This window comes from Chironomus tepperi, unplaced genomic scaffold (assembly GCF_022539635.2).
Source record: "Chironomus tepperi strain 1889 unplaced genomic scaffold, CSIRO-AGI_Ctep_v1 contig_244, whole genome shotgun sequence".
Lineage (NCBI taxonomy): Eukaryota > Metazoa > Arthropoda > Insecta > Diptera > Chironomidae > Chironomus > Chironomus tepperi.
The window spans coordinates 2,067,620-2,090,313 of record NW_027226366.1 but is presented as its reverse complement, the minus strand read 5'-3'; the positions used below and the strand labels follow the sequence as shown (position 1 = coordinate 2,090,313).

Below are 22,694 nucleotides of genomic sequence, written 5' to 3'. Positions count from 1 at the left end.
GTATCTCACCATAAAATTCATTAATAAGTTAGAAAATACCAAAATAAACACAAATTTAATCAGAATTATATTGAGTCAAGTACAAATTGCATATGTATTGGTAACAACGTGTTTGAAAAAAGTAAACATTGAAAATAATATTTAAAAATATTAAATATCCTGGCAAATAATGGGTAATGACGATGATTTCATGGATAAAAAGAAGCCGCATAAGGCGAGGCATTCGGGTAAGTTGAAGATAAGCAAGACTAATTCCTTAAATTACTTAAAAATTAATTTTGTTAAATCTCATAAAAAAGGTGTTAAGGCAAAAAAGAAGGAAGACAAAAAATCGAAACAACTTCCAACAGATAAGCAGAAAAATCCTAAAGCATTCGCAATCAATGCTGTGCGAAGTGCTGAGAATCGATTTCATAGAAAGCAGGATTTGAAGACCAAAAAACATCATATTCCAATTGTTGACAACAGCACAGAGGAAGCACCACCAATTGTTATAGGTAATGTGTGTTATTATCAAGCATTATTTATTATTATTAACATGAATTAATTATTTATAGGTGTTGTTGGACCGCCAAAAGTTGGAAAATCTACGTTAATTAACAATTTGATTAGAAATTTCACTCGAACAAATGTGACCAGCATAAAAGGCCCGATTACAATTGTAGTGTCCAAAAAACGTCGCATAACTCTCATAGAATGTAACAATGACATAAATTCGATGATAGATTTAGCAAAATGTGCAGATTTAGTGCTCTTAATGTGCGATGCAAGTTTTGGATTTGAAATGGAAATTTTTGAGTTCCTGAACATTGCACAAGTACATGGAATGCCTAAAATTATGGGAGTACTTACTCATTTAGATGCAATTAAAAACACAAAAGCACTTCAGAAACGTAAGAAGCTTTTAAAGCACCGATTTTGGACAGAAGTATATCAAGGTGCTAAGTTGTTCTATTTGTCTGGCATACAGCATGGCGAATATCTTCGTAATGAAATTAAGAATTTAGGCCGATTTATTCATGTTATGAAGTTTAGACCACTTACTTGGAGAGGACAGCATAGCTACATTCTTGCTGATCGTATGGAAGATATTACAAATCAAGAAGCAATTCGTTTAAATCCAAAATGTGATCGAAATGTTGTTCTGTATGGATATGTTCGAGGAATTCCATTAAAGAAAGGAAATTCTGTTCATATTGCTGGTTTAGGTGACATGAAAATTGATGAATTGCAAGCTTTGCCTGATCCATGTCCAATGGCATCAAAAGAAAAGAAAAGAAATTTATTAGAAAAAGAAAGACTTCTTTACGCGCCAATGAGTGGAGTCGGTGGAATTGTGTATGATAAAGATGCTGTGTATATTGAACTTCAAGGATCACACAGTCATGCAAGAGAAAATAGCGAACAATCAAAGCTTGTTAAAGAAATTATTGACAAGAAGGAAACTTTTGATCAACAAATTCAAAATCAAGAATTCCGTCTGTTTTCTGATGGTAATGTCATTAAGTCTGGTGATTTTCAAGAGGAAAAAGATGAAAGTGAGGACGAAAATGATGAGGAAATGGATGAAGATTCAGGCATGGATTCTGAGCCCGAAAACGACAATATAAATGAATCTACTGGCTGGAATCCAGACGATGATGAATATGAAGATAATGAGGAGGGATCAGGTGGCAGTTCCGATGAGGAATATCAAGAAATTGGGGATAAAAATGGGTAAGTTAACTTCTAACGAATCTTTAAAATTTGAATGTCTTTCGTTAAAATTTAACGATAATCTGAAAAGCGATAAAATTTGAATCTTATTTGACCGTTAAAAATTATATTTCATTATACAGATTTGATGACACAAACGACAATGAAGATGATGACGAAATGATTGGCAGCAATTGGAAAGAAGGCGTTGCAGATAGAGCAAGAAATGCTTATTTAGAAAGACAATCAAACAACAAAAGTATAATGAAGTTAGTTTATGGAAAATATTCCCAAAATTCATCAAAAACTGAAAATGACTCCGACGATGATGACGATGGACAAATAGGTGGATTATTCAAAAGTATATCAAAACTTCAATCACAGATTCATCAAGAAAAGCAACAAAGAGATGTCGAAGAATGTCCATTTTTCGAAACTCAAAATGTTGGAATCAGAAATTGGTTGTCAGATGATAATAAACGCTTAGTTGTGAATAAATTCGTGACTGGAAAGTGGAAGAGCACAGAAGATGCTGAACAGCTGTTAGCATTAGACGATATGAGCGATGGAGATAGCGAAGTTTATGGTGATTTCGAGGATTTAGAAACTGGTGAAAAGTATGAAGGAAAAACAGTTAAAAAAGACGAAGACAGCGACGATGAGAATGATGAAAATGAGAAAAAAGAAGAAGATAAAGTATCAAGAAAGCGAGATCGTGTTGAGGAAATGAATATGACACGTGCTGAATTAATGGCAAAAAAATTGAAATTGAAAGCTAAATTTGATTCTGAATATGATAATCCAGAGCTTAAAAACTCACACAGAATCGAGGATGATGAAGCATTTTATGAAAAATGGAAAGCTGAAGCAGACAAACAAGCTGAATTGAATCGCAAAGAATTTTCAGGTCTAGATGATCACGTTAGAAGTGAAATTGAAGGTTTTCGAGCTGGCCTTTATGTAAGATTAAGCTTCAAAAATATTCCATGCGAATTCGTCACGAATTTTGATGCTTCTTATCCAATTTTGATCGGTGCTTTGAACATGTCTGAAGAAAATATCGGATTAGTAAATTGTGAGGTCAAAAAGCACCGATGGTATCGAAAGATTTTAAAAACTGCAGATCCATTAATTATATCACTGGGTTGGAGACGCTTCCAAACTGTTCCAATTTATTCTAAACGAGAAGATGACTTGAAATATCGATTCTTAAAATATACACCAAATCATATTAATTGTCATATGAGCTTTTATGGACCAATTACGCCTCAAGCAACTGGATTCTTAGCTGTTCAAACTGTCACAAATGACATTAAAGAAATGAAACGAATTGGATTTAGAATTGCTGCCACAGGATCAGTTAAGGAAATTGACAAATCGTCATCAATTTTGAAGAAACTTAAGCTTGTCGGTGCACCAGTCAAAATCTTCCAGAAGTCTGCATTTATTAAAGGTAATTAAATTATTTGAATTATTAACGGTCATAAAATATTTGAAATTTTTTAAAATGCCCTAATTTAATTAAATTTTATTCATTTAAACAGGAATGTTCAACAGCGATTTGGAAGTAGCGAAATTTATTGGTGCCAAGATAAAGACAGTATCAGGAATTAGAGGTCAAATAAAGAAGGCAATTTCATCAATTAAGGAAAATTCTGGAAGACATGTTAATGTTGAACCTGGAACGTTCCGTGCTACATTTGAGGATAAAATCAAAATTAGTGATATTATTTTCTGTAGAACATGGTTTAAGATTGATGTTCCACAATTTTATGCACCTGTTACTAATATGTTGCTTCCAATTGAATCGAAATCTCAATGGACAGGAATGAAAACTTTAGGACAATTGAAACGTGAAAGAAATATTCAGAATGAAGTTAATGAGGATAATTTGTATAGACCAATTGAACGACAACCTCAAGTTTTGAAACCACTTAAAATACCAGCTGCATTGCAAAAAGCTCTGCCATATAAAGATAAACCTAAAAATGCACCAATTAATCCTAAACAGAAGTTTGAAGCAACTCGTGTTGCTGTTGTTCATTCACCACATGAACAGAAAATTGCCAAGATGATGAAAATGTTGAAGGCAAATTATCAAGGAAAGAAAGAGAAACAAAAGGAACAATCCACAAAGAAATATGTCGAGAAGATTAAGGAAAGACAGAAGGCTGAATTCCAACAATTACAGAAACATAAGGAATTAAAGAGAAATATCTTTAAAGCTTTATCGAAGAAGGAAAAAGATGAAAAGGATGGAAAAGGTCGTCATAAGAAGGGCTTTAAAAAGTCCTTTAAGAAGGATTAAGTGAATTTTACGCTAAGTTAAACTGTTTTTAAATGGATTTATTTTGAATAATAAATTGAATTATCTTGTATCTTATGATAATATGGCTTGTTGTTGATTCTTTTGGACATATTCCAGAAAATTCTGATTTTATTTTCATTTTCCAGGCTTGTTATTAATTTTTGAATATTCAAAGCGAAACCTTACAAATGTTTTATCTCAAAACCATACAATTCCATTTTTCGTGTAAACTTAACGAACCATTTTGAAATAAATAAATCCGTTACAATATTCATAAAATAAAAATTAAAAAGTAATTCAACACAGCAAATTCCAACGAAGCATAACCGCAACAATTCAAAAACTTGTGGCTTGTGAACAAAGGAATGCTTCTTTGTGGAGCTTTTCGCGCTCTGCTGGAAATTTTGTAAAGCAAAATTATTTTTGGAATTTTTTTCTCTCTTCACATTTTGGTGGATTTGTCGATATGTCAATGCTGGATATTGGCAATTTATGATCATAACATAAGCCACAGATCTCAGTCAATTGAATTAAATCATATAAATAGTAAATCACCGCAAAATAATTGATGAATTAACGAATTAAAAAATTTTATTGATTACAACGATTTTCCAGCATTTAAAAATAGTGCTCAATTGTTAGATATCACACATAAAACCTCCACAGAGAAGATATTGAGAAACAAAAACAGTTCACTCAATGAGTTCCTTCAATTCAGTCGAAATCAAAGTAGTGATTTTTTTATTTTAATAAAATTTCTTGTGTTGTTCGTGGCTTACGCGAAAAATGAAATATTTTATGAACTTTCATTGTGAATTAAGATAACGAGAAGTCATAGAAGCTTCAAATCAATAAATCATCTGTGTGAACAAGTCAATAAAACAAGTGTCTAGAAGTGAATTTTTATTTTATTATAAATTTTTTAAGTATTTTTGTGCAAAAAAAATATCTTTAAAAGTATAAATCACAATGACAAAGCTTACAGAAGAAATGATTATTGCAAGATCCAAGCAATCTGATTTATCACAAATCAAGAAACTCAATTGCTGGTAAGGATTTAAATAAAATAGATTAAAAAAGTTAATGAGTCACCGAGAAATGAATTCTTTGTGCTATATTTTCTCTTATTATTAATTTATGATGAACTTTTTCTTTCTTTTCTCTTGTCGATTTACAATTTATTCGATTCATCAGATAGTTTATATATTTTGAATACTTAATTATAATACATAAAAATACACTTTCATGGTATCAAATTTTAATGATATAAATAGTGAGATTAGTTATTTGTGCTGGAGAATTGGATGTATTTGTTGCATGTTTGCATTTTAAAAGAGTGAAATGTGTAGCATAGGAATGTTATTACACGTTCCTTACTACTATTTGTAGCTCGTGAGAAAAATATAAACCATTTCATTTCTATTACATCCAGTTCTCATTTATTTCACATTCGAAGAGTGATTAGAGTACAAACTGGTTTGGCTAGAAAATAAATAAACAACTGACTCCTACACTCAGATACTTTACCCGCGATGGCATTTACTGTGTGCTGTCATATTCAGTTATATCCTTTGACAATGTTTTCATGCCAAATTCTATTTTTGGTCTGAAAAGTTCAATTAATAATTCAAATTATATCCGTTATTTAACGGTCATTTTAATTGTGGACAATTGATGTCATTTTTGATCGTCGATTCTAATGAGTTTTTCAATAAATTTACAATATTTCCAGGGGATCGGAGCTATCGGATGTCTCAATAATTCGAAGACTAAAAGGCGTCGAAGTATTAGCTTTAAGGTGAGTCATTTAGAACTATTTATAGATCTCCATCGCATTTCGATATAAAAAATTTATTCAGTGTAATTGTCTTTGCTAAAAAAAGAGAGAACTGTAGCATGACAATAAAGTCAATGAACCTGAAAAATCTAAATTACCTAAAAGAAAGAAAAAATCTGCATCGGGATTTTTACAGCAACGTCCTTGACATTCATTCATAATAATCTTTTTAGACTCTGTCAATATTGATTTTTAATGTCATACACGCAAGCGAAGGGATGAAACCTTTTCATTTATATCTATGTCTAATCTACACACCTCTCTAATGTGAATGAATGAATTATGTCCTAATGTCTAAGTATAACACAACTATTTTTTTCCCACATGAAATTTCCACAGTCAAATGACAATGAAATAGCGCGAAAGAAGTAAATTTCATGGATTGTTTAAGTCTGAAGGGCTTATTCGTTGGTGATGTTTGGTACTGAAGGGTAAGGATGGTCTGACCAACCGTCTTATTGGTCATTTAATCAAGGAATCAAGATAACATCCAGTGATACATATTTCAATGGTTGGACTAGAAAGTAATCCCAACATTTAACGACCATCATTCCCAAATGACCCCAAAATATTTAAGAGCGAAAGTGCCTGTGTCTCACAAAAATAAAGTTAAAAATTTGTTATCAAAAAATTCCAATAATGACCCACTTTTTAATGTACTTTCCTCTCCATTTGATTCTGCCTTTATTCACCTCTTTGTTGCCATACTCTCCGACGTTATGTTGTTGTTGTTGCTACATTAAACAAGCTAGCTTCTATGATAATCATCGTCATAAGAGAATTGCATGGAAGAAAGAGAAAATATATACCTAAAGAACCGTTCGTTTCCCGCTACTTTGGGCTGAATCATCTATAAACATTAGTGAAAATGAAAATTAAGTGACTTCTTGCCTTGCTTTTTATTGCCTCACTTCTTGACATGCTTTTTTTGGAGGTAAAATAATGGAAGGTGCCGTGTTTGGGGGAATGGAAGAAGTAGCTTGTTGTACGATAATTAAGTCAAAGAAATGTGTAGCGTAAAAATTGAGATCTCAATTAATAATGGATACGCGGAAATCTAATATCTTTCTATTTATATGCACTTTCCAAAGCAAACTTGAAATATACATTGTTGTTGTTGCTTGTATATCAACATTACCTTTTATAGAGAAATGTTAGTAACACCAGCATCAATTTTAAAATGTTAATGCCGCTTCTAAGTTTATGAATGTCTTGTTTGTTGATCGAGAATGGAATATAGTAAAAATAATAGTGTGTAAATATCAAGTATTGCGCAATAAATTTATTTCTGTGGCTGGAATGATACTTAGAAGCTTCTTTTTGAGCTCTTTTTAGAAAATGAAAAACATTTAATTTGACGCGTTGCTAATCAATTAAGAAATATCGATTAATAAAATTTGAAATATCACTGCTGATTTCATATCTTGCATAAATGGAATCGCTTAGTTAATTTATCATTATGTTTGCTAAATGGTCATAAAGACGGAAAAAAGTGCAAGTACAAGTGTCAGTTTTATATAAAAACATCTTGTAGTTGGAGAGAAAACAAGTAAAGATGTTGTATGCGGTGTTGTTTCTGGTGATTGAATAATTTCTCATTTTTCTGGTCATTAATTTTCAATATTTATGTTAGGGAAATCTTCACGCGCCTTAAGATACTTACTGTTTATGGCTGAAAATGTTTATTTGATTTTTAACGATCATTTAATTTTCAAATTTCAAAGTAATTTGTAGAGTTCTTAAATAACGGATTTTTGAATTTTAAATTTTAACGAAACATTTCCCAAAACTCCTCAATTTCTTCATAAATTTTAGCAATTGTATGGTTTTGAACAAGCAATTGTGGAATTTATATTTTCAAAACTACTCAATTCCTCCAAAAATTTTGACAATTGTACGGTTTTGAACAAGCAATTGAAATTTTCCAATAATTAAGAATCAAATAAATTAAATTGCATCCACAATAGCTTTCAAGTTCAATAAGCCGAGAAAATAAAAATTAGCATTTTTTTTACTCGATCTTTTCTTCCGCCTTTTTAAAATAATTATCATCCCACGATCAGCCATACAAAACAAAGTGAATTAAACAAGTTCCCCATATTTCACTGAAACTGATATAATAAAAACAAAAGCGACATGATATGAAATTTTAATGAATATGCGCACATGATTATCATGTCGTATAATAAAAAAAGATGCTTTTTATATATTTGGTCAAATCAAGATTTGTCATTGCTGCTTGACTGTAAAACTTCCTTCATTTATGAATCGATGATGATGGCGAGAAGAGACAATGTTTACACACTGCTAAGATCGTGACTCATTTTTTGTTCATCGTCGCCTCAGTCATATATGGATCTTCTACTATGTACTTTAAAATGTGGGCTGTTTGCTCACTTGCGATGATGTCAACAAAATTTTTGATTCGGGCACTTATTTTGCTTTAATTTCTTTCTTCCCTCAGACAGAGTTCATTAGTACTTTCCTTTTAAGTTCATTGCCTTTATGCCTCTTTGCGGTTGCGACGTCCTCCACACAGATTACACATGTCTTTCTCACTTTATATATGCTCGGTACGAAAGTGAAACTTATAATTGCGGCATTATTGCCATGTAAAGTAAGCTTGCATGGTGGAAGCTAATTAAAAGACCTTCAAAAGATTCATAAATATGTTTTTGTTTTGAATGAAAGTAAATTAATTAATCAACACAAAAAAGATAGCAATTCTTGTTGATACATCTTACACATATCAGTGCCTATATTGTAATTAAAACCATTCACTTAATATAATGTTATGATATAGGTACAAAATAGTCATTAGATATGGCTAACTAATTTATAATATAAAATAATAATTATGCACAATAATTCATTTAATAGAGCATAGATATACATAATTTCACTTTAAATGATCTCCATAAAATGTAGTGATTTTTATTTTTATGATGATTAATTATTACTGACTTATGAACAAATGAACAACTGCCGAGATCATTCTCACATGTTATTGTCAGTGCATTTCCCATGTATTTGTGAGCATTAACAGTATGTCTATCAGTCTGATGTTTCTAGTTTCACAAGTGGATTATCTTATTATTAATTTCTAATTTTAAGAGTTTTCAAAGATGTACTATATGATTTGTAAATTACATATAAACCTATATTTTCTATAATTAGAATTTTGCAATCATTAAAATCTTATCGCAATAATTCCGGGAAATCTACTAGATTTGACAAAAAAATTGAACAATTAACACATCTTAAGGACCAACAAAATTAAAAATGTATAGAATTGTCGCGGCTAGGTCGTATTATTATAAACTAAAAACAAAATTATTGCAACTCTTAAGTTACTTGAGATATTTCTAAAAAACTGAAGTGGATAATCCGAAATCGAGGATAATCCACTTTAGTGAAACAGGCCGTAAATTAATTTAATTAGGTGTTCAAAAAAAATAAAGATTGCCTGAATTAAAATCTAGGAATTAGAGACATCCAGAAGATCAAGTTTTGTACTCCTTTTTTGAAAAATAACCGATTCAAATCAGAAGGCAGTTAAATTTTAACGAAACATTTTGAACATTCAAATTTATTTTGACGGTTGAAATTTTCATTTATGCAACTTTCTAGATTATTCACATGGAAATGCGTTACTGACCATGCTTACTCCAATTTCTTCTGTTACACACATATGCTAAGTCGATTCATTATGCATTATGTTATTGTTGAAGGCAATACAAAATAGTGAAATTAAAAGTGAGAAAATTATTTTTTTTTATCATTTTGATGCAATTTCTTGTGGATTTTTTCACAACAAAACCAGCTCACTCGTCAGCTGTAAAATTTAAACATGATGTTGCAATACACACGATAAAGCTCAAAAGGTCATAATTTCTCTCAATTAATTTGCATATTTCATATGATGGATATTTTTGATAATTAGCATTGATGTAATCACAATTTTTCTCATATTCGGTCAATATTGAGTCTAATGGAAGGGAGTTGGAAGAAGAAATTTTTAATTTTGCATCATGTCTCGGTAGTTTATTAAGTGTTGCATAATTATTCCGGCATGCTTCACAATTGCACGTGAATTTGTAAGCTTGATAAATTTCTTTCTGTCTTTCGTCAATGTCTGTATAGAAGAAATTTTCACGGTAACATACAAACAGCTGCTCGTTCTTTTCGATTGGTCTTATCACAATGAAAATTAATTTTCCTTCAAAAGTTATTCGATAGACATTTGGTGCACAGCTGTGATTGAAATATGATGCAAATGGAAATACTCCAGCACCAATTTCCTCAGAATTGTCAATTAGTCCAAATGAATTTGTAATAATTAAGCCCATTTGATGTCTCATAAAGTCATGAAGGAATTTTTTGTTATCCTCATTGTCAGTTATGGACATCATAAGTTGACAATGCTTTTCCATCGGCTCATCTAATTGTGACTGAAGTTGATTTCGTTGCAAAAAATGTGTGGCTAATAAAAGATTCTTTTCTTTTTCTTTGTCTCCTCTGCTTGACGTGCATGACATGACATGATCAAAAATAGTTCTAGGCTTAGAATTTGCCTCGAGAAATGCTTTAAGTTTGCCAATTTTTCCAAATATACCTAATGCCTCAAATACAACACGATGGCACATTTGAAAGATGCAACTATCTTGGTCCATTTTCATGTCAATATCACATTCATACCGATGAAATCGATGTCCTATTGACATGCACTGCTTTGAACAATACATTGCTGTGCATCGTAAAACAAGAGTATCAAGGTTTATTTTTAAAATTTATTTGTAATGATATACTTACTATAATTGCATTTGTGGCACGGAAGCAAGTTTAATTTTTCACTTTTTAAACAATTTGCGCAATGCGTGAATCTTGAATTGTTCATAATATATTTGTAAAATGGTTTCTCAATAGCTATAATATCACCAGCTTTAAGTTGTCGCGTCGTAATTAAGTGTCGACCGTATTGTTCTGATTCCTTTAATTCTATACCATCAATTATGTATGGTATTTTCTGATTCGCTGAATATGACAATCGAAAGAAACTCCACGGATCATTGTCTGCATTCTTCTTAAAGCACTCAATTACTTCAGCACATCTGTCATATCTCTCATGTAACTTCTTAACTTTATCTATCGGATATCCAAAATCAATAGCCATTTTAATGTTTTCCATACACGCATCATATTCCTCAATTTCAAAATAAACAGCTGATCGATTTGCAAGACTCAATGCGAATTCTTCCGACATTGGTATTGCGTGGCAAAGACTTTTATTGTAAAATCGTAATGCTTCAAAGTATTTTGATGATTTGTAAAACTCATTGCCAATTAGGCGATATTTACTGGCGTATAAATTATTCTTCTTTGTATTCATAATAATTTTTACTGTGCCTTACTACGAACAACTTTTGATAACAGATCTTACTTCACTGAAGTCTAAAAAATCAATAGAGTACCGTACTTATAATTTACTTTATTTTATTTTGTGTGACTATCTACGTCATTACTTTTAAAATAAACATTTATTGTTGCATTTCCTACATTCACACAAAGAACAATAATTACTGCGATCGTGACTTATTTGATGTAAAAATTTTATAAAAAATTTCGTGTCCAACGAACTTTTGAAATTTGAATTTTTTTTTGTTTTTGACCGTTTTGATCCGATGTCAACAATGATTTTTTGGACTAAATTAAATATTCAGCATAAAGTTGCCAATCCTTTTATGCTTCAATGATTTATTTTAAGCAATTCTGTCACTCATTTACAATGTTGCTGTAATGAAATGTTTCTGCCTTAAAGTTGTCAATTGAATTGGCAACAACAACAAATTGAATAAGAACAGCATTAAAATTAGACTGCGAAATAATGCTGTACATAAATTTTTCTTCTTTCTCCATGGAAAAAAATGTAATTTTGAGAAATTTGCAGTTGAATGCACCAAGCATGTCTCACATGTAAGACAAATAAATTAATATGTGTAGTCACAAAGCATAAAACAATTTCATTTCCTTTTGTCTGGATTTTAATCAATTTGTCATCAATTTTCTTAAAAATAATTGAAATTAATTAATTTCTGTGAAATGAAGATCAGTCATAGCAATCGAGGTATTTTTTCCCGCACAAAATTTGAAATTCTGTGAGAAATCAGATGAGAGAAGCAGGCGATAGTGGAGAACTCTAGCGGATTTTCAGTTGATTTTCAAAAATGGCTGGCTTAGTAAAATTGTCACAATTTGCACTTAAAATTTCAAATAAAAATAGTTTAGGCTTAGTTATCAGAAGTGCAAGTCATTGGAACAAAGACTGGAAGCCAAGCCCTTTCCCACAAACACAAGCAGAACGTGAAGCAGCAGCTAAAAAGTATGGAATTCCAGTAGAACAATATCAACCATATCCCGATGATGGTACTGGCAATGGAGATTATCCAAAATTGGCTGATATCTCGACGGAACGTCGGGATCCAAATTATCCATATGATTATCCAGAAATGAGACGTAATTTTGGAGATGTCATGCACGTTGACACTGATTTATATTCGGAAGATCGTCACAATAATAGTAAGTTACGAATGTTCGCAAAAAAAATATTGTCGAAAAAAAAATGAAAATTTCAATACTTTAATTAATTTACAGCACCTCAAAGATATTCAATTACGTTTATGCTGTACTGTTTCCTCGGTTTGATGACTCTCAGTGCAACAATCTTCGTTTTCTTAGAGGATTATAAAATGTTCCGACCAATTATGCCTAAGCAATATCCAGGCAAAGGAAAAGTACATTATACATTTTCGCCAGCCGATTAGATGAAAATATTACATACTGTGAAGTGTTAAACAATTGTAGAGTTATGTTACTCATTTGAAGTGAAACAGAAATAAATTATCAAAAAACGAAATATTAATTATGCTACAAAAAATATATGTTAAAGAGGCAACAATCATTAAATTCATTCATCATTAAATGATTACGTACCAGAAGAAAAAAATGAAATAAAATTACGTAAAATTGAGAGAAGTGAGTGAATAGAGAGGATAAATTTAATGAACAGAACCAAAACAGAGAGAAGCAGCATAAAATAGCATTATTACGAACTTTCGTGCTTTTTTTAATTTCCATTAAAATGATAATGCGAAAAATGTATACGCTTCAATCACTTATAGGCATTGGCACCACTCTAGGTGGATTTACGTGGTATAATATTAATTAAGGTCACTACTAATTTACTGATGTTGCTGATCATAATCTATTTTTAATAATACACACTAATCAGGATAGAATTTGAACGATATGGGTGGAAATCCAGTTTATTATTGATATTATAGATCCAATGAATTGTATATGCAGCAATAGAATACATAAATAGCTTGCTGTGATTTACCAATAAGTCAATAAGTGATAAAGTATATACTTAGCCATATGACGACAAAAGTCAAACGATAGCACGACATAGAACAGTCATTTAGATGTAAATATCTAATGAAACAGCATAAGACAATGAAATTTATTGCCTTGATTTATGAATTTTGGGGTATCCAAAAACTTGTGTTGTTTATCGCCTTTACTTCTTGTCTACTTATTGATTATTTCACTGCCGCGACATTTACTAGTTTTGGTATTTCCCAAAAAAGTTGTGATTGATGGTAAATTACAGTGACAATTTTTTCGGCAGGTGGAACAATTTAATCACTACTTAATTGACTCCAACCTTCATTATGGACACTTGACTCTATATTTATACTTGGAAATAAATGCATACGAAAGCTCGTATGTACTCTATTGTCTGTACTATAAAGCTGTTCTCTGCGAATGATTTACATTTTTCGTTCCACCTACATGCATGCCGTGTTAAAACGACTTAAGACTTAGCAGTTCTTTTTATGGACATCAAATGGAAATTTTTCTCATTTATTAATTTATGCGTGTATTTTGACTAATAATAACTATACATGACTTTATTGTCATCAAAAGTATGCCGAATATTGTGAATTTTTCCACGCTATAATCAGTGGATGAAAAGTGCTGAGCTATTGAGGATTCCTTCCTGATTCATTAATCTTCCAAAAATTTTCAGGTCAAATTAAACTGTGAAATTTCTTTGTTGACTAACATGCCACATTCTGGTCTTTATTCTCATCCAAGTCATTCCACCGTAGGAGCTTTGAACCTTTAGTCATGGAGTGTGAAGCACTTCCTCATACCACATCCTTATAAAAAGACAAATTCTTCCTCATCACTTATTTATTTATTATGGTTTACTTTTGGCGTCATTCATAAATGACGTGGGGTACATACAAAATAAGTTCCTATAAAATAAGGACATGAAGTGAGTCAGAAGCAGAACTCGAAGTCGATACACTTGATTTCGACTTGGAGCTCTGGTCAGAAGATCCAATATTCGATGAACGTCATTTACGGACGTCCCATTGGCAATAAAATGTATATTATTCAATGATTCATGCATCTCTTACTCTTATAAATGTTTAATATTATTACTCGGACATATTTATGGTATTTGCAGAACAAAAGCTGACTGTTTCCATCTATGGTTTTCTTTCCTCCTCTCTGTACGGTCATTGAATGCTGTCATTTTATCATTTTGTGTACAGAGGCTAATGCTGCATTTGGTTTTTGTCTTCGTGATCCTCTTTAAGCTTATATGAGGTCTTCCATATCTCAAATAGACAAATGGTTGAGTGGAATCTATTATGAATGTGAAAACAGGTTGAACGTGAAAGAAGTAACAATAATGACAATTATTAATGTTTACCTATAGAAAATAGCTAATGGCATTGACGTGTGTGTAATTATTGTCCAACTCCATTCGCCAAAAAAGTTGAGATGTGTAGGACGAAAACTTGCGCGATTTTTGATAAGACAGTTAATGAACCAAATTGCCATATTTGCGACTATTAAGAATGTAATAATCTCACGACCGGGTTTGGTGCGGCTTTGTTGAATTCCTTTTGTTCGACGCCACCACGCATTGAGTATGAAAATTGTTTGAATTGATGTCTGAATTAGGGATAATACTTCTGTTACTAATCCTGTCATGCCATTAGGATTCTCATTAAGTGTGAAGTAACAGCCGAGTAGGCTGAACATTGAGTATATGTAGACACCGCTTTGTGCTGAATATTTAAAGATTTTTGGAAGTTATAGCCAATTTATTTTCAGATGTACAATTTACTTACCTAGAACTAGTAAAGTACAGTCTAGTCCAATTCCAGACACTGTGAATTATGTAAGGTTTGATATATTAATCAATTAGAATCTGCCGGTGAATATTTGAGCAAGGGGTGCTAACTTGTTTGTGTTACTTAATGTCATTCACATGTCACATCGTTCCAGAGTTGCAAAGTAGGCTGTGATAGACAAAAACCCTACAATTTCTTGATAATTTGTACGGTTTTCTTACAAAAATTTGTACGGTTTTCGCCTGTCACATGTGCTTGTTTTGCAACTCTGTTTAGTTCCTCATACTCAACAGTCCAGTACCCATAAGTCTTTACTCAACCATATTAAAGTCAAAGCAGCCAGCACCTCCTACCCATGCCTTAAAAATAATCATAAATTCTTACCATACAGCTTGGAAAATTTCATGTCCCGCATTTGTCGCATAGCCAATAGAACTGCAATACTTGTGACAGAATATAATAAAATTTCAGTATATGTCACTTCGACCACAGCTGTTGCCTTATAAAGCTTCTCTTCCTTAAGCACATAAAACATTATAAGTGAAATTATTGTTAATACAATAACCAAAATGCCGGCAAACATGCCACGATGTGCTTTCGAACAATCAACTGATAATTGACGTACATCTTTATGTCGATGATGACCCATTATTGAGTCTTGATGTTCACGCGTCGATGGATCTCTCATTTTAATCTTCTTCCACATTTCATATAAAATTACAGCACAAATTAATGAGTACTCAATTGTACATGGAAAGAGAAATGGTGCTGCTTTTTGCACCAAACGTCCCATAATGTTTGTACGTTTACATTCAACGAATATTGAGACTGATGTCGCACGTTTATGGATGAGATGAGATGTTGCATTTATACCATCTAAATTTAAACTATGTTGTGCCATAAGATTCTCAATTTCATGCTTAGTCTCTTCGACGAGAACGTATATCCATTCACATAAGTTTGTGGCAATAAGATGCATCAATCCAAAACGTGATATGACCTTGTAACGCGTCATATTGAGCTCTTTTGTATTCAAGAATATGAATTGCATTTGAACGATCGTTAGAAGCATTCGTGCGGCTGGATTGACGGCAATTAAAAGATTTTGGCATCTGTCATCCTCTTTAAGCTCAAAATATTGGCCAAATTCCAATCCGGAATATACCATTGAGCCTATTCCAAATGCAATGGCACCAACTCTTAGATAAAAGCTTCCGTACCGTATGATGCGCTTCTTTGTACTCAATTTCGTATCTCCTGTACGTTCCTCATAATGATCTATCATCGTAAACACTTGACGATTCTTTAGATGCGTTGAGTAGACAAAGATGACAAACAGCACGCTGACTGTGTATAGAAAGAGATAAAATCCCTGATAAAATGTTGTTGGTGCCTTTTCGGCTACGATGCCTGTGATGGGAAATGCAATGCCAAGGACGAATATAAATTTCGCATAAAGTGCTGACAAGACAAGACTTAATGCGTCACTGTAATGAAATATGTGGTTAATGAATTAATGGCTTGTGGTTGAGTGGCACAAAAGTGGAAATTTGATCTTAATCTGTTATGTCTGTGTGATGTCAGTCAGAGTAGAGTCTGTTTTGATACGTCATATGCTTGCTACTTTTGTTCTGTTGGGATGAGTAACAAAGGTTGGATTGGGTACGGACCTTATTCTGAGTGAAACAAGATGCGATTACTATGCCGGTGACTTTTTATAAACTTGACATTAGTGTAACTTGCAATCAAATGTCAAGTTTATAACTGGACATACATCAGCTGTTCCTCTCATATAAATGTCTCTTCGAATAATTAGGACCACAATACACTAATCCTTCAAAAACTGTGATTGTGAGTCTTATCGACCAAACAAACACATGCACCATTCTTAATAAAACAGTCATGAATGACATTGGGTACAGTCCGCGCGTCATTCACAGATAAAAATTTCTAAGATTTTATTTACAAATTTATTTTTGTCTTAAATAACTCTAATTAGCAAGTCTAATTCACGTGCAAAAATCATGTCCACTTAATTTCATCTTTTGTGCCTGATTAATTAATTATTTACTTACTTTCCCATTTCTCGATTCCGCATTTTTTGTACATGTGCCATGTGATTCTCTCTCAATGCGTTTATAGATATATTAATCGACTGTTTGCTATTGCTGCGGCTGGACAATAAGTCTATGATAAATTTCCTTTGTGAAACCATTAAGGTTGTCGGTCGGCCGACGGATATGATTCCCGATGGTGATTTATGCAGCACAAGATCACGAATTTCTTCATCATTTTGTGTTGAATTTAATCGTGAATCAAATTGTACAGTCTGTGGTGTTATATAGTTTATATTATCTGTATTAACCATGTCACAATCGTTACTGTCCACTTCAGTTGACTGACGGCAATTCATTGTAATACTGCGAATATTAAAAATAATTTGATACTCAGCATAACCATTCAGAATCGATAAGTAAATATTTATAAAATTGGAACTGATTAGCGACTATAAAAAAGCAAATAATAAATATTTGAGGATTTCTGCACATGAGATTGAAGTTAAAATTCTGTTGAGATGGTGACTTAATGCCTTACTTCCTTACTTCAAGTATCGTACTTTCTATTTACACTTATAGCCCCAAACACTTGAAGCTGTCAAGTCTTGTCAATCTAAAATTCATTCGTAAACTTAATCAATTGATTTTAAATTCACAACTGATTTATGGACATGGATGATTCTTAAGTCAACTCATGAGAGTAAGGTAAATTTGATATTGGACTCTCTAACAAGATGCTAAATAGATCACAATGAAAAAAAGAAACAAAAAAAAATTGGCTTGTTAAATACTTTCGTGGTTGTTGTTGAATACGTGAATAAAGGTTCTGTATAACATTCAGTAAATGTATATTCTTGCTGTAGATTAGACATCTGAGTGAGGAATTGGACAAAAGGTCTTAAATTTTTGTTAAATTAACTTATTTCCGATAACCGTTTTAAGAAGTCACTTGTGTAAAACTGCGTTGTTGTCAAATGTTAAGTACTAAACTAGAAGAGAAAGTAGAAAGGCTCTAAGAGAGATATTCACACCGTTAATGGTCATCCTTGTACGTAACACATCCATCAATTGCAAAAAATGCATGCATAAATTTCATGTAAGATCCTTAATAGATTTATTAATTAAAATTGATGTATTTCAAAGACATGATTAATGTGTGTTGAGAATACATAAAGAACGGTCTGAATACATGAGAATATGACCACAAAAGAACAGGAAATTAATCCAAATCCGCGAAATTGAGCGATTAAAACGAATTTGAGTGTCTAAGAACCTTTCAAATGTTTGCAAAAATTCAAATAATTTCCGTTAGTACATTACAAATTTTTTGGTCATTCATGTCATTTTCAAGGACATCGTCTATCGCATACATCAGCTGAATTATTTGATTAATTAATAATCAAGTCCTTCGACCTCCTTGCTATGTAAACGCTGTGTGTCACTTTCGTTTACGTTGAAAACACAACCAATTTCCCAGTCAACGATCAATAATTTATGAACTACCTTGTATAGTAAATCTTACCATGTTAAGTGATCAATTAGACTTTATTGATTTCAATCTGAATAAATTTATTATATTTCCATGCTTTATGATTCAATTAAGTCTTATTTACAATGTTTTTATTTCTCATTTTAGTGTTAATAAAATCTCTAGCCTTGCCGACTTTGAAGAATGCCCAAACTTGCAGGAATTATATTTACGTAAGAATAATATACAAGATATCAATGACCTGGTGTATTTACAGGTAAGTCTAATTCTCAATTAATTAATTAAATCCACATTAAATGACCTTGCGACTATTTCTCATAATCATAAAAATAGCTAGGTGAGAAGTTTCAGTTTTCACGCACAAAAATAATAAATTTTGTTAGAATTCCGATTCCATTCATGTGCTAGACTTTCCGTTTGACCTCATAAGCCATCACGTTGTGTTTCCCTTTTTTTACTGAATTCTGGGTCAAGTGGATGACTAAAATTACAGAATATTAAGTTTCTCACTTATGCCTCATAAGAATGACAAGGTCAAGATTTACAGAACTAAATTGTTTCCGCTTCTTTATATTTTGCAGAACCTGATGAAACTCAAATATTTATGGCTTGAAGAAAATCCTTGTGTGGACGCATCTGGTGCTAAGTAATTTTCACTGAATTTTTCATTCCTGCATGCTGTTTATAATTATGTCTTAATTATTTTTAGCTACCGACGAATTGTTTTACGAGCCCTGCCGAATTTAAAGAAATTGGATAATGTTGAAGTGACACCCGAGGAAGTACGAGATGCAATGAGAAGTCCAATGACAGAACAACCAGCACAGTCACAGCAACAAATTAAAGAGGAGCCGTACGAAGAGGATTACGAGTCAAATTATCGACAACAGGCAGCAACTTCAGGATTTCGTGGTCATAGTCCTGTCCGAGAAGTAAGAGAAAGTTTGAGTGTGAAAAAATATGTCATTTTGGGCTTAATAACACAAACCAACAAAATTTACCCATAATTATTGGCCTAATACAGTTAAAACTTTTTTTGATATTTTTCATCATTTTTAATGTCACTAACAAGTCGTTAAATTCTCTCTAACATATTCATTCATATATATTAAAACTATACAGCAGCCACCACCACCTCAATCAATGCAAATGCAACAAAGTCCCGAAGGCACGGAATCAGAATGTGCAAGCGATCCTATTGATCGCCCACCGTCAGTCTCGTCGCCCATTCAGGTATTTTTTCACATTATATCCTTTTAATAAATTCATCCATTACACAACACGTAAACACACATACACATTACACAAATTCTAATTAATGTTAGTTGATTTATTATTTGTTGATTTTTCTTTTTTTGGTGGGACATGATGCAATGCTTTTTGATTTATGAAATGCAGTAACGGTTAAAATTTGAATTTAGAACTGTTCAAATGTTTTTTAAATGTCGTTGAGAGGTTTTCGGACATATTAACTGAAATTTTTGTGAAAAACCTTCAAAACCATACAATTCCAAATTATAAGGAATTGTATGGTTTTCAAATTCAAATCAAATTTGACCGTTATTTTTGCTATAATTTTGAACTTTAAATATTTGATAGGAAAGCACATGCATCTGTTCCTTGGTGTTAATGTTTGATATTAGATTATTGTTAAAATTGAATTATTAAATTAGAAATCACAAAAAATTATGCAAAGTAAATTTCCATTTTATCACAGCGAACACCCTCAAATCATCATCATATAGATAATTATTCACCATCAGAAAATAATCACACACCATCGCCAAGATATCAAAATCAACGAATGCAACAGTCATATGAGGTAAGCGAATTAATTTAAGCAAATTTAAGTTTTTATTGCACGTTAACTAATGTTTTACTGTGTGTAAATACACTTTTCACATGATTAATGAATTTATGCAGAGATCACCTGACGACTCGCCACAAATTAGTGGAAATTATCGAGATCCACGAGGTCAAATGTCAACGTCTATGTCCACACACTCAATGAAGGTGAAATTTAATCATTATTAATGTTAATAATTCTGTTCCTGCACATATTATGTTATGAATCATATTTGTTGTCAAATTGAAGCTAATTAAATGACTTTTTAGGATTATTATCAAGGTCAACAGCCGCCAGCACATTATCGACATAGTCAGTCTGATTTAACGGGTGGAAATGGTGAATGGGAAGAAAACAATCAAAATGGAAATCATCGAGACTATCCACATGAGAAGAGTAGACGAGGAATGATAACGAATGGTGGCAGTCAAGATAGGTATCAGGATGACCGAAGGGAAAACTTTTATCAATATCGTAATGGAAACATGTCACGTGAAGATTTCGGTGACGACTTAAGACGAGGACGAAGTGAGAATACTGTCATATCAAATGCTGTACTTAGTCATCTTGCAGGACTACATCGAAGGCCAGTGAATCGAGTAAGTAACGACTTGATCTGAGTAGTCATGTGCTGCTCGGGTTCCAATTCTGATGACATCAATTAAATCAATTTTATTCCTTTCTAGAGCTCGAATTTGCTGTCGGCTGTCTTATGTTTAGTGAAAGAATTAGACTATCCATCACTCGAGGTTGTTGAACACGCAGTCAGATGTCGATTGGATGAACTGGCTGACTCTGTATAAATTTTATCATAAAACACAAAAATCTCTTGTTAGACAAAAGACATTGAATCTTTTTTAAATTTGTTTCTATTACTTACAAATTTTTGTTAATTAGATAACAGAAAAGCTTTTTCCGAGTGGCACATGATGGTAAATAGTGATGTAAAGGCTGCTTTATGATAATCATGAAGGAATGGTTATACTGAAAGTTCTGTGCTCTGACTTGGTTGATTCAATCGAGATTTTGAGCTTGAAACTTTTTATTTTTGGCAGCTAAATGGTAGCTATTGTCATAATGTGCTGCTCGGATTTTTAGTTGAGGATTATTGAGAGCTTTTAAGTCACAAATGGTGCTTTTGTGTAAAATTTAATGAATTTTAAGAGCAATTTTGATGAACTAATTAAACACTTGAATACCCACATTAAGGACGGTAATGAATTTGTAAGCCTACTTAATTCCTCTAAAAAGTATCTCAATAATCCTCAATTCTAATTTTATAAACTTTTTGATGACAACATCAAAGTACTTGCCAATAACCCAAAACCTTGTAATTAATAACTTAATAGTAGGAACAGAAATTTTATTGTTTCTTATCTTTCTTCATTAACTGAACATATTAATATGTAGGCGAGAATTACAATTTAGAATTTTATACAAAACAATGAAGTAATAATAGACAGACTTATCATTTTATGAACCGAACAAAAAATATCAGAATTTGAATTAATTTGCGAATAATTTTTTAATGGAAATGCGAATGAAATGACGAAAGAAGTTGCTTAAAGTGTCTTTAAATAATGCAATATATCAAATGTGTATGATATTAACAAAAAATGAAGTGTCTTGCCTTAATGGTAAAAGAGATTTAAGAATAAGGGGTGGTAAAGATGATTTGAATACGGTACTAAAACAATATTCAGCTTGATTACTAACTGATTTAACTTTTTGACAAATTTTTGTGGCTTATTTTGGGGAGTTTTGAGGATTTTGCTGGATCTTTGTTGTGTTGTTTTGTGGAACTGAATTTTGAATATTTACTGGCTTATGCTTAAGGTTTTATAGACACAAATGTGAATTATACTTGATAAATTCTTATTTTATGGTTTCTGGATCTTATAAATCTTCACTGGATCTCAGAAAATCAATGAATCTGATGAAATTTCAATGTCTTGCATCTTAAAGACATTATTCCAAGCCTACTAACAAAGAATCTTGCCCCACATTAAGATCCAGTAACCCAAAACTGCTCAGAATAGCTGAAAATGTTGAAATACTTTGCGTCCTTTGATATTCTTGAGAGGAATTTTAAATTCTAATTCAAAAATGCTTTTTATAATTATTTTTTAATGAAATTTATTGAGAAAAAATTTGTGAAATTTGTTTTTTTGATAAAAATGATTAAAACTTTTCTTGTTAACTGAGAAATTGAGGTGTATTTGAGCGCGTGTATCTTAACCTTAAAATCAG

General features: G+C 31.9%; 5 protein-coding genes across 6 annotated transcripts; 3 read left to right on the top strand and 2 right to left on the bottom strand.

The window, feature by feature from the left end:
• The first annotated feature begins 102 nt into the window (after positions 1-102).
• LOC139091399 (ribosome biogenesis protein BMS1 homolog) lies at positions 103-4,084 on the top strand. The gene is made up of 5 exons (XM_070641475.1): positions 103-227; positions 300-497; positions 558-1,716; positions 1,839-3,148; positions 3,240-4,084. The coding sequence occupies exons 1-5, from the start codon at positions 170-172 to the stop codon at positions 4,001-4,003; spliced, it is 3,489 nt and encodes a 1,162-aa protein (XP_070497576.1). The 5' UTR covers positions 103-169; the 3' UTR covers positions 4,004-4,084.
• Positions 4,085-4,686: 602 nt separating this feature from the next.
• LOC139091206 (protein tilB) lies at positions 4,687-22,652 on the top strand. Of its 2 annotated transcripts, XM_070641152.1 has the most exons (10): positions 4,687-5,052; positions 5,736-5,801; positions 18,746-18,854; positions 19,180-19,244; positions 19,308-19,530; positions 19,721-19,831; positions 20,316-20,420; positions 20,522-20,611; positions 20,714-21,043; positions 21,131-22,652. In XM_070641152.1, the coding sequence occupies exons 1-10, from the start codon at positions 4,973-4,975 to the stop codon at positions 21,245-21,247; spliced, it is 1,296 nt and encodes a 431-aa protein (XP_070497253.1). In that variant the 5' UTR covers positions 4,687-4,972; the 3' UTR covers positions 21,248-22,652. The 2 variants fall into 2 exon arrangements, with proteins under 2 accessions (XP_070497253.1, XP_070497254.1); XM_070641153.1 differs by lacking the exon at positions 19,721-19,831 and having other exon boundaries at positions 4,688-5,052.
• LOC139091415 (SET and MYND domain-containing protein DDB_G0273589-like) lies at positions 9,115-11,241 on the bottom strand. Its single transcript, XM_070641501.1, has 2 exons — positions 10,653-11,241; positions 9,115-10,587 (listed from the first exon to the last, which is right to left on the bottom strand). The coding sequence occupies exons 1-2, from the start codon at positions 11,227-11,229 to the stop codon at positions 9,665-9,667; spliced, it is 1,500 nt and encodes a 499-aa protein (XP_070497602.1). The 5' UTR covers positions 11,230-11,241; the 3' UTR covers positions 9,115-9,664.
• On the top strand, positions 12,039-12,753 carry ND-ASHI (NADH:ubiquinone oxidoreductase subunit ASHI). Its single transcript, XM_070641156.1, has 2 exons — positions 12,039-12,416; positions 12,492-12,753. Exons 1-2 carry the CDS (start codon positions 12,065-12,067, stop codon positions 12,659-12,661), a joined length of 522 nt encoding a protein of 173 aa, XP_070497257.1. The 5' UTR covers positions 12,039-12,064; the 3' UTR covers positions 12,662-12,753.
• Positions 14,079-17,485, bottom strand: LOC139091204 (proton channel OtopLc-like). The gene is made up of 4 exons (XM_070641151.1): positions 17,128-17,485; positions 15,437-16,539; positions 14,626-15,088; positions 14,079-14,558 (listed from the first exon to the last, which is right to left on the bottom strand). The coding sequence occupies exons 1-3, from the start codon at positions 17,463-17,465 to the stop codon at positions 15,042-15,044; spliced, it is 1,488 nt and encodes a 495-aa protein (XP_070497252.1). The 5' UTR covers positions 17,466-17,485; the 3' UTR covers positions 14,079-14,558; positions 14,626-15,041.
• Positions 22,653-22,694: the final 42 nt, after the last annotated feature.

What these genes read in the sequence shown, in the direction of transcription:
- LOC139091415 (XM_070641501.1), bottom strand. Translation starts at nt 11,229, where the DNA reads ATGAATACAAAGAAGAATAATTTATACGCCAGTAAATATCGCCTAATT. An exon ending in GTGCCACAAATGCAATTATA is followed by an intron (nt 10,588 to 10,652) that starts GTAAGTATATCA and finishes TACGATGCACAG; the next exon opens with CAATGTATTGTTCAAAGCAG.
- LOC139091204 (XM_070641151.1), bottom strand. Translation starts at nt 17,465, where the DNA reads ATGAATTGCCGTCAGTCAACTGAAGTGGACAGTAACGATTGTGACATG. An exon ending in CGGAATCGAGAAATGGGAAA is followed by an intron (nt 16,540 to 17,127) that starts GTAAGTAAATAA and finishes ATTTCATTACAG; the next exon opens with TGACGCATTAAGTCTTGTCT. An exon ending in GAAATTTTCCAAGCTGTATG is followed by an intron (nt 15,089 to 15,436) that starts GTAAGAATTTAT and finishes CATAATTCACAG; the next exon opens with TGTCTGGAATTGGACTAGAC.
- LOC139091399 (XM_070641475.1), top strand. Translation starts at nt 170, where the DNA reads ATGGGTAATGACGATGATTTCATGGATAAAAAGAAGCCGCATAAGGCG. An exon ending in GCATAAGGCGAGGCATTCGG is followed by an intron (nt 228 to 299) that starts GTAAGTTGAAGA and finishes CTCATAAAAAAG; the next exon opens with GTGTTAAGGCAAAAAAGAAG. An exon ending in GAAATTGGGGATAAAAATGG is followed by an intron (nt 1,717 to 1,838) that starts GTAAGTTAACTT and finishes TTCATTATACAG; the next exon opens with ATTTGATGACACAAACGACA.
- LOC139091206 (XM_070641152.1), top strand. Translation starts at nt 4,973, where the DNA reads ATGACAAAGCTTACAGAAGAAATGATTATTGCAAGATCCAAGCAATCT. An exon ending in GTCGAAGTATTAGCTTTAAG is followed by an intron (nt 5,802 to 18,745) that starts GTGAGTCATTTA and finishes TTCTCATTTTAG; the next exon opens with TGTTAATAAAATCTCTAGCC. An exon ending in GTGGACGCATCTGGTGCTAA is followed by an intron (nt 19,245 to 19,307) that starts GTAATTTTCACT and finishes AATTATTTTTAG; the next exon opens with CTACCGACGAATTGTTTTAC.
- ND-ASHI (XM_070641156.1), top strand. Translation starts at nt 12,065, where the DNA reads ATGGCTGGCTTAGTAAAATTGTCACAATTTGCACTTAAAATTTCAAAT. An exon ending in GGAAGATCGTCACAATAATA is followed by an intron (nt 12,417 to 12,491) that starts GTAAGTTACGAA and finishes ATTAATTTACAG; the next exon opens with CACCTCAAAGATATTCAATT.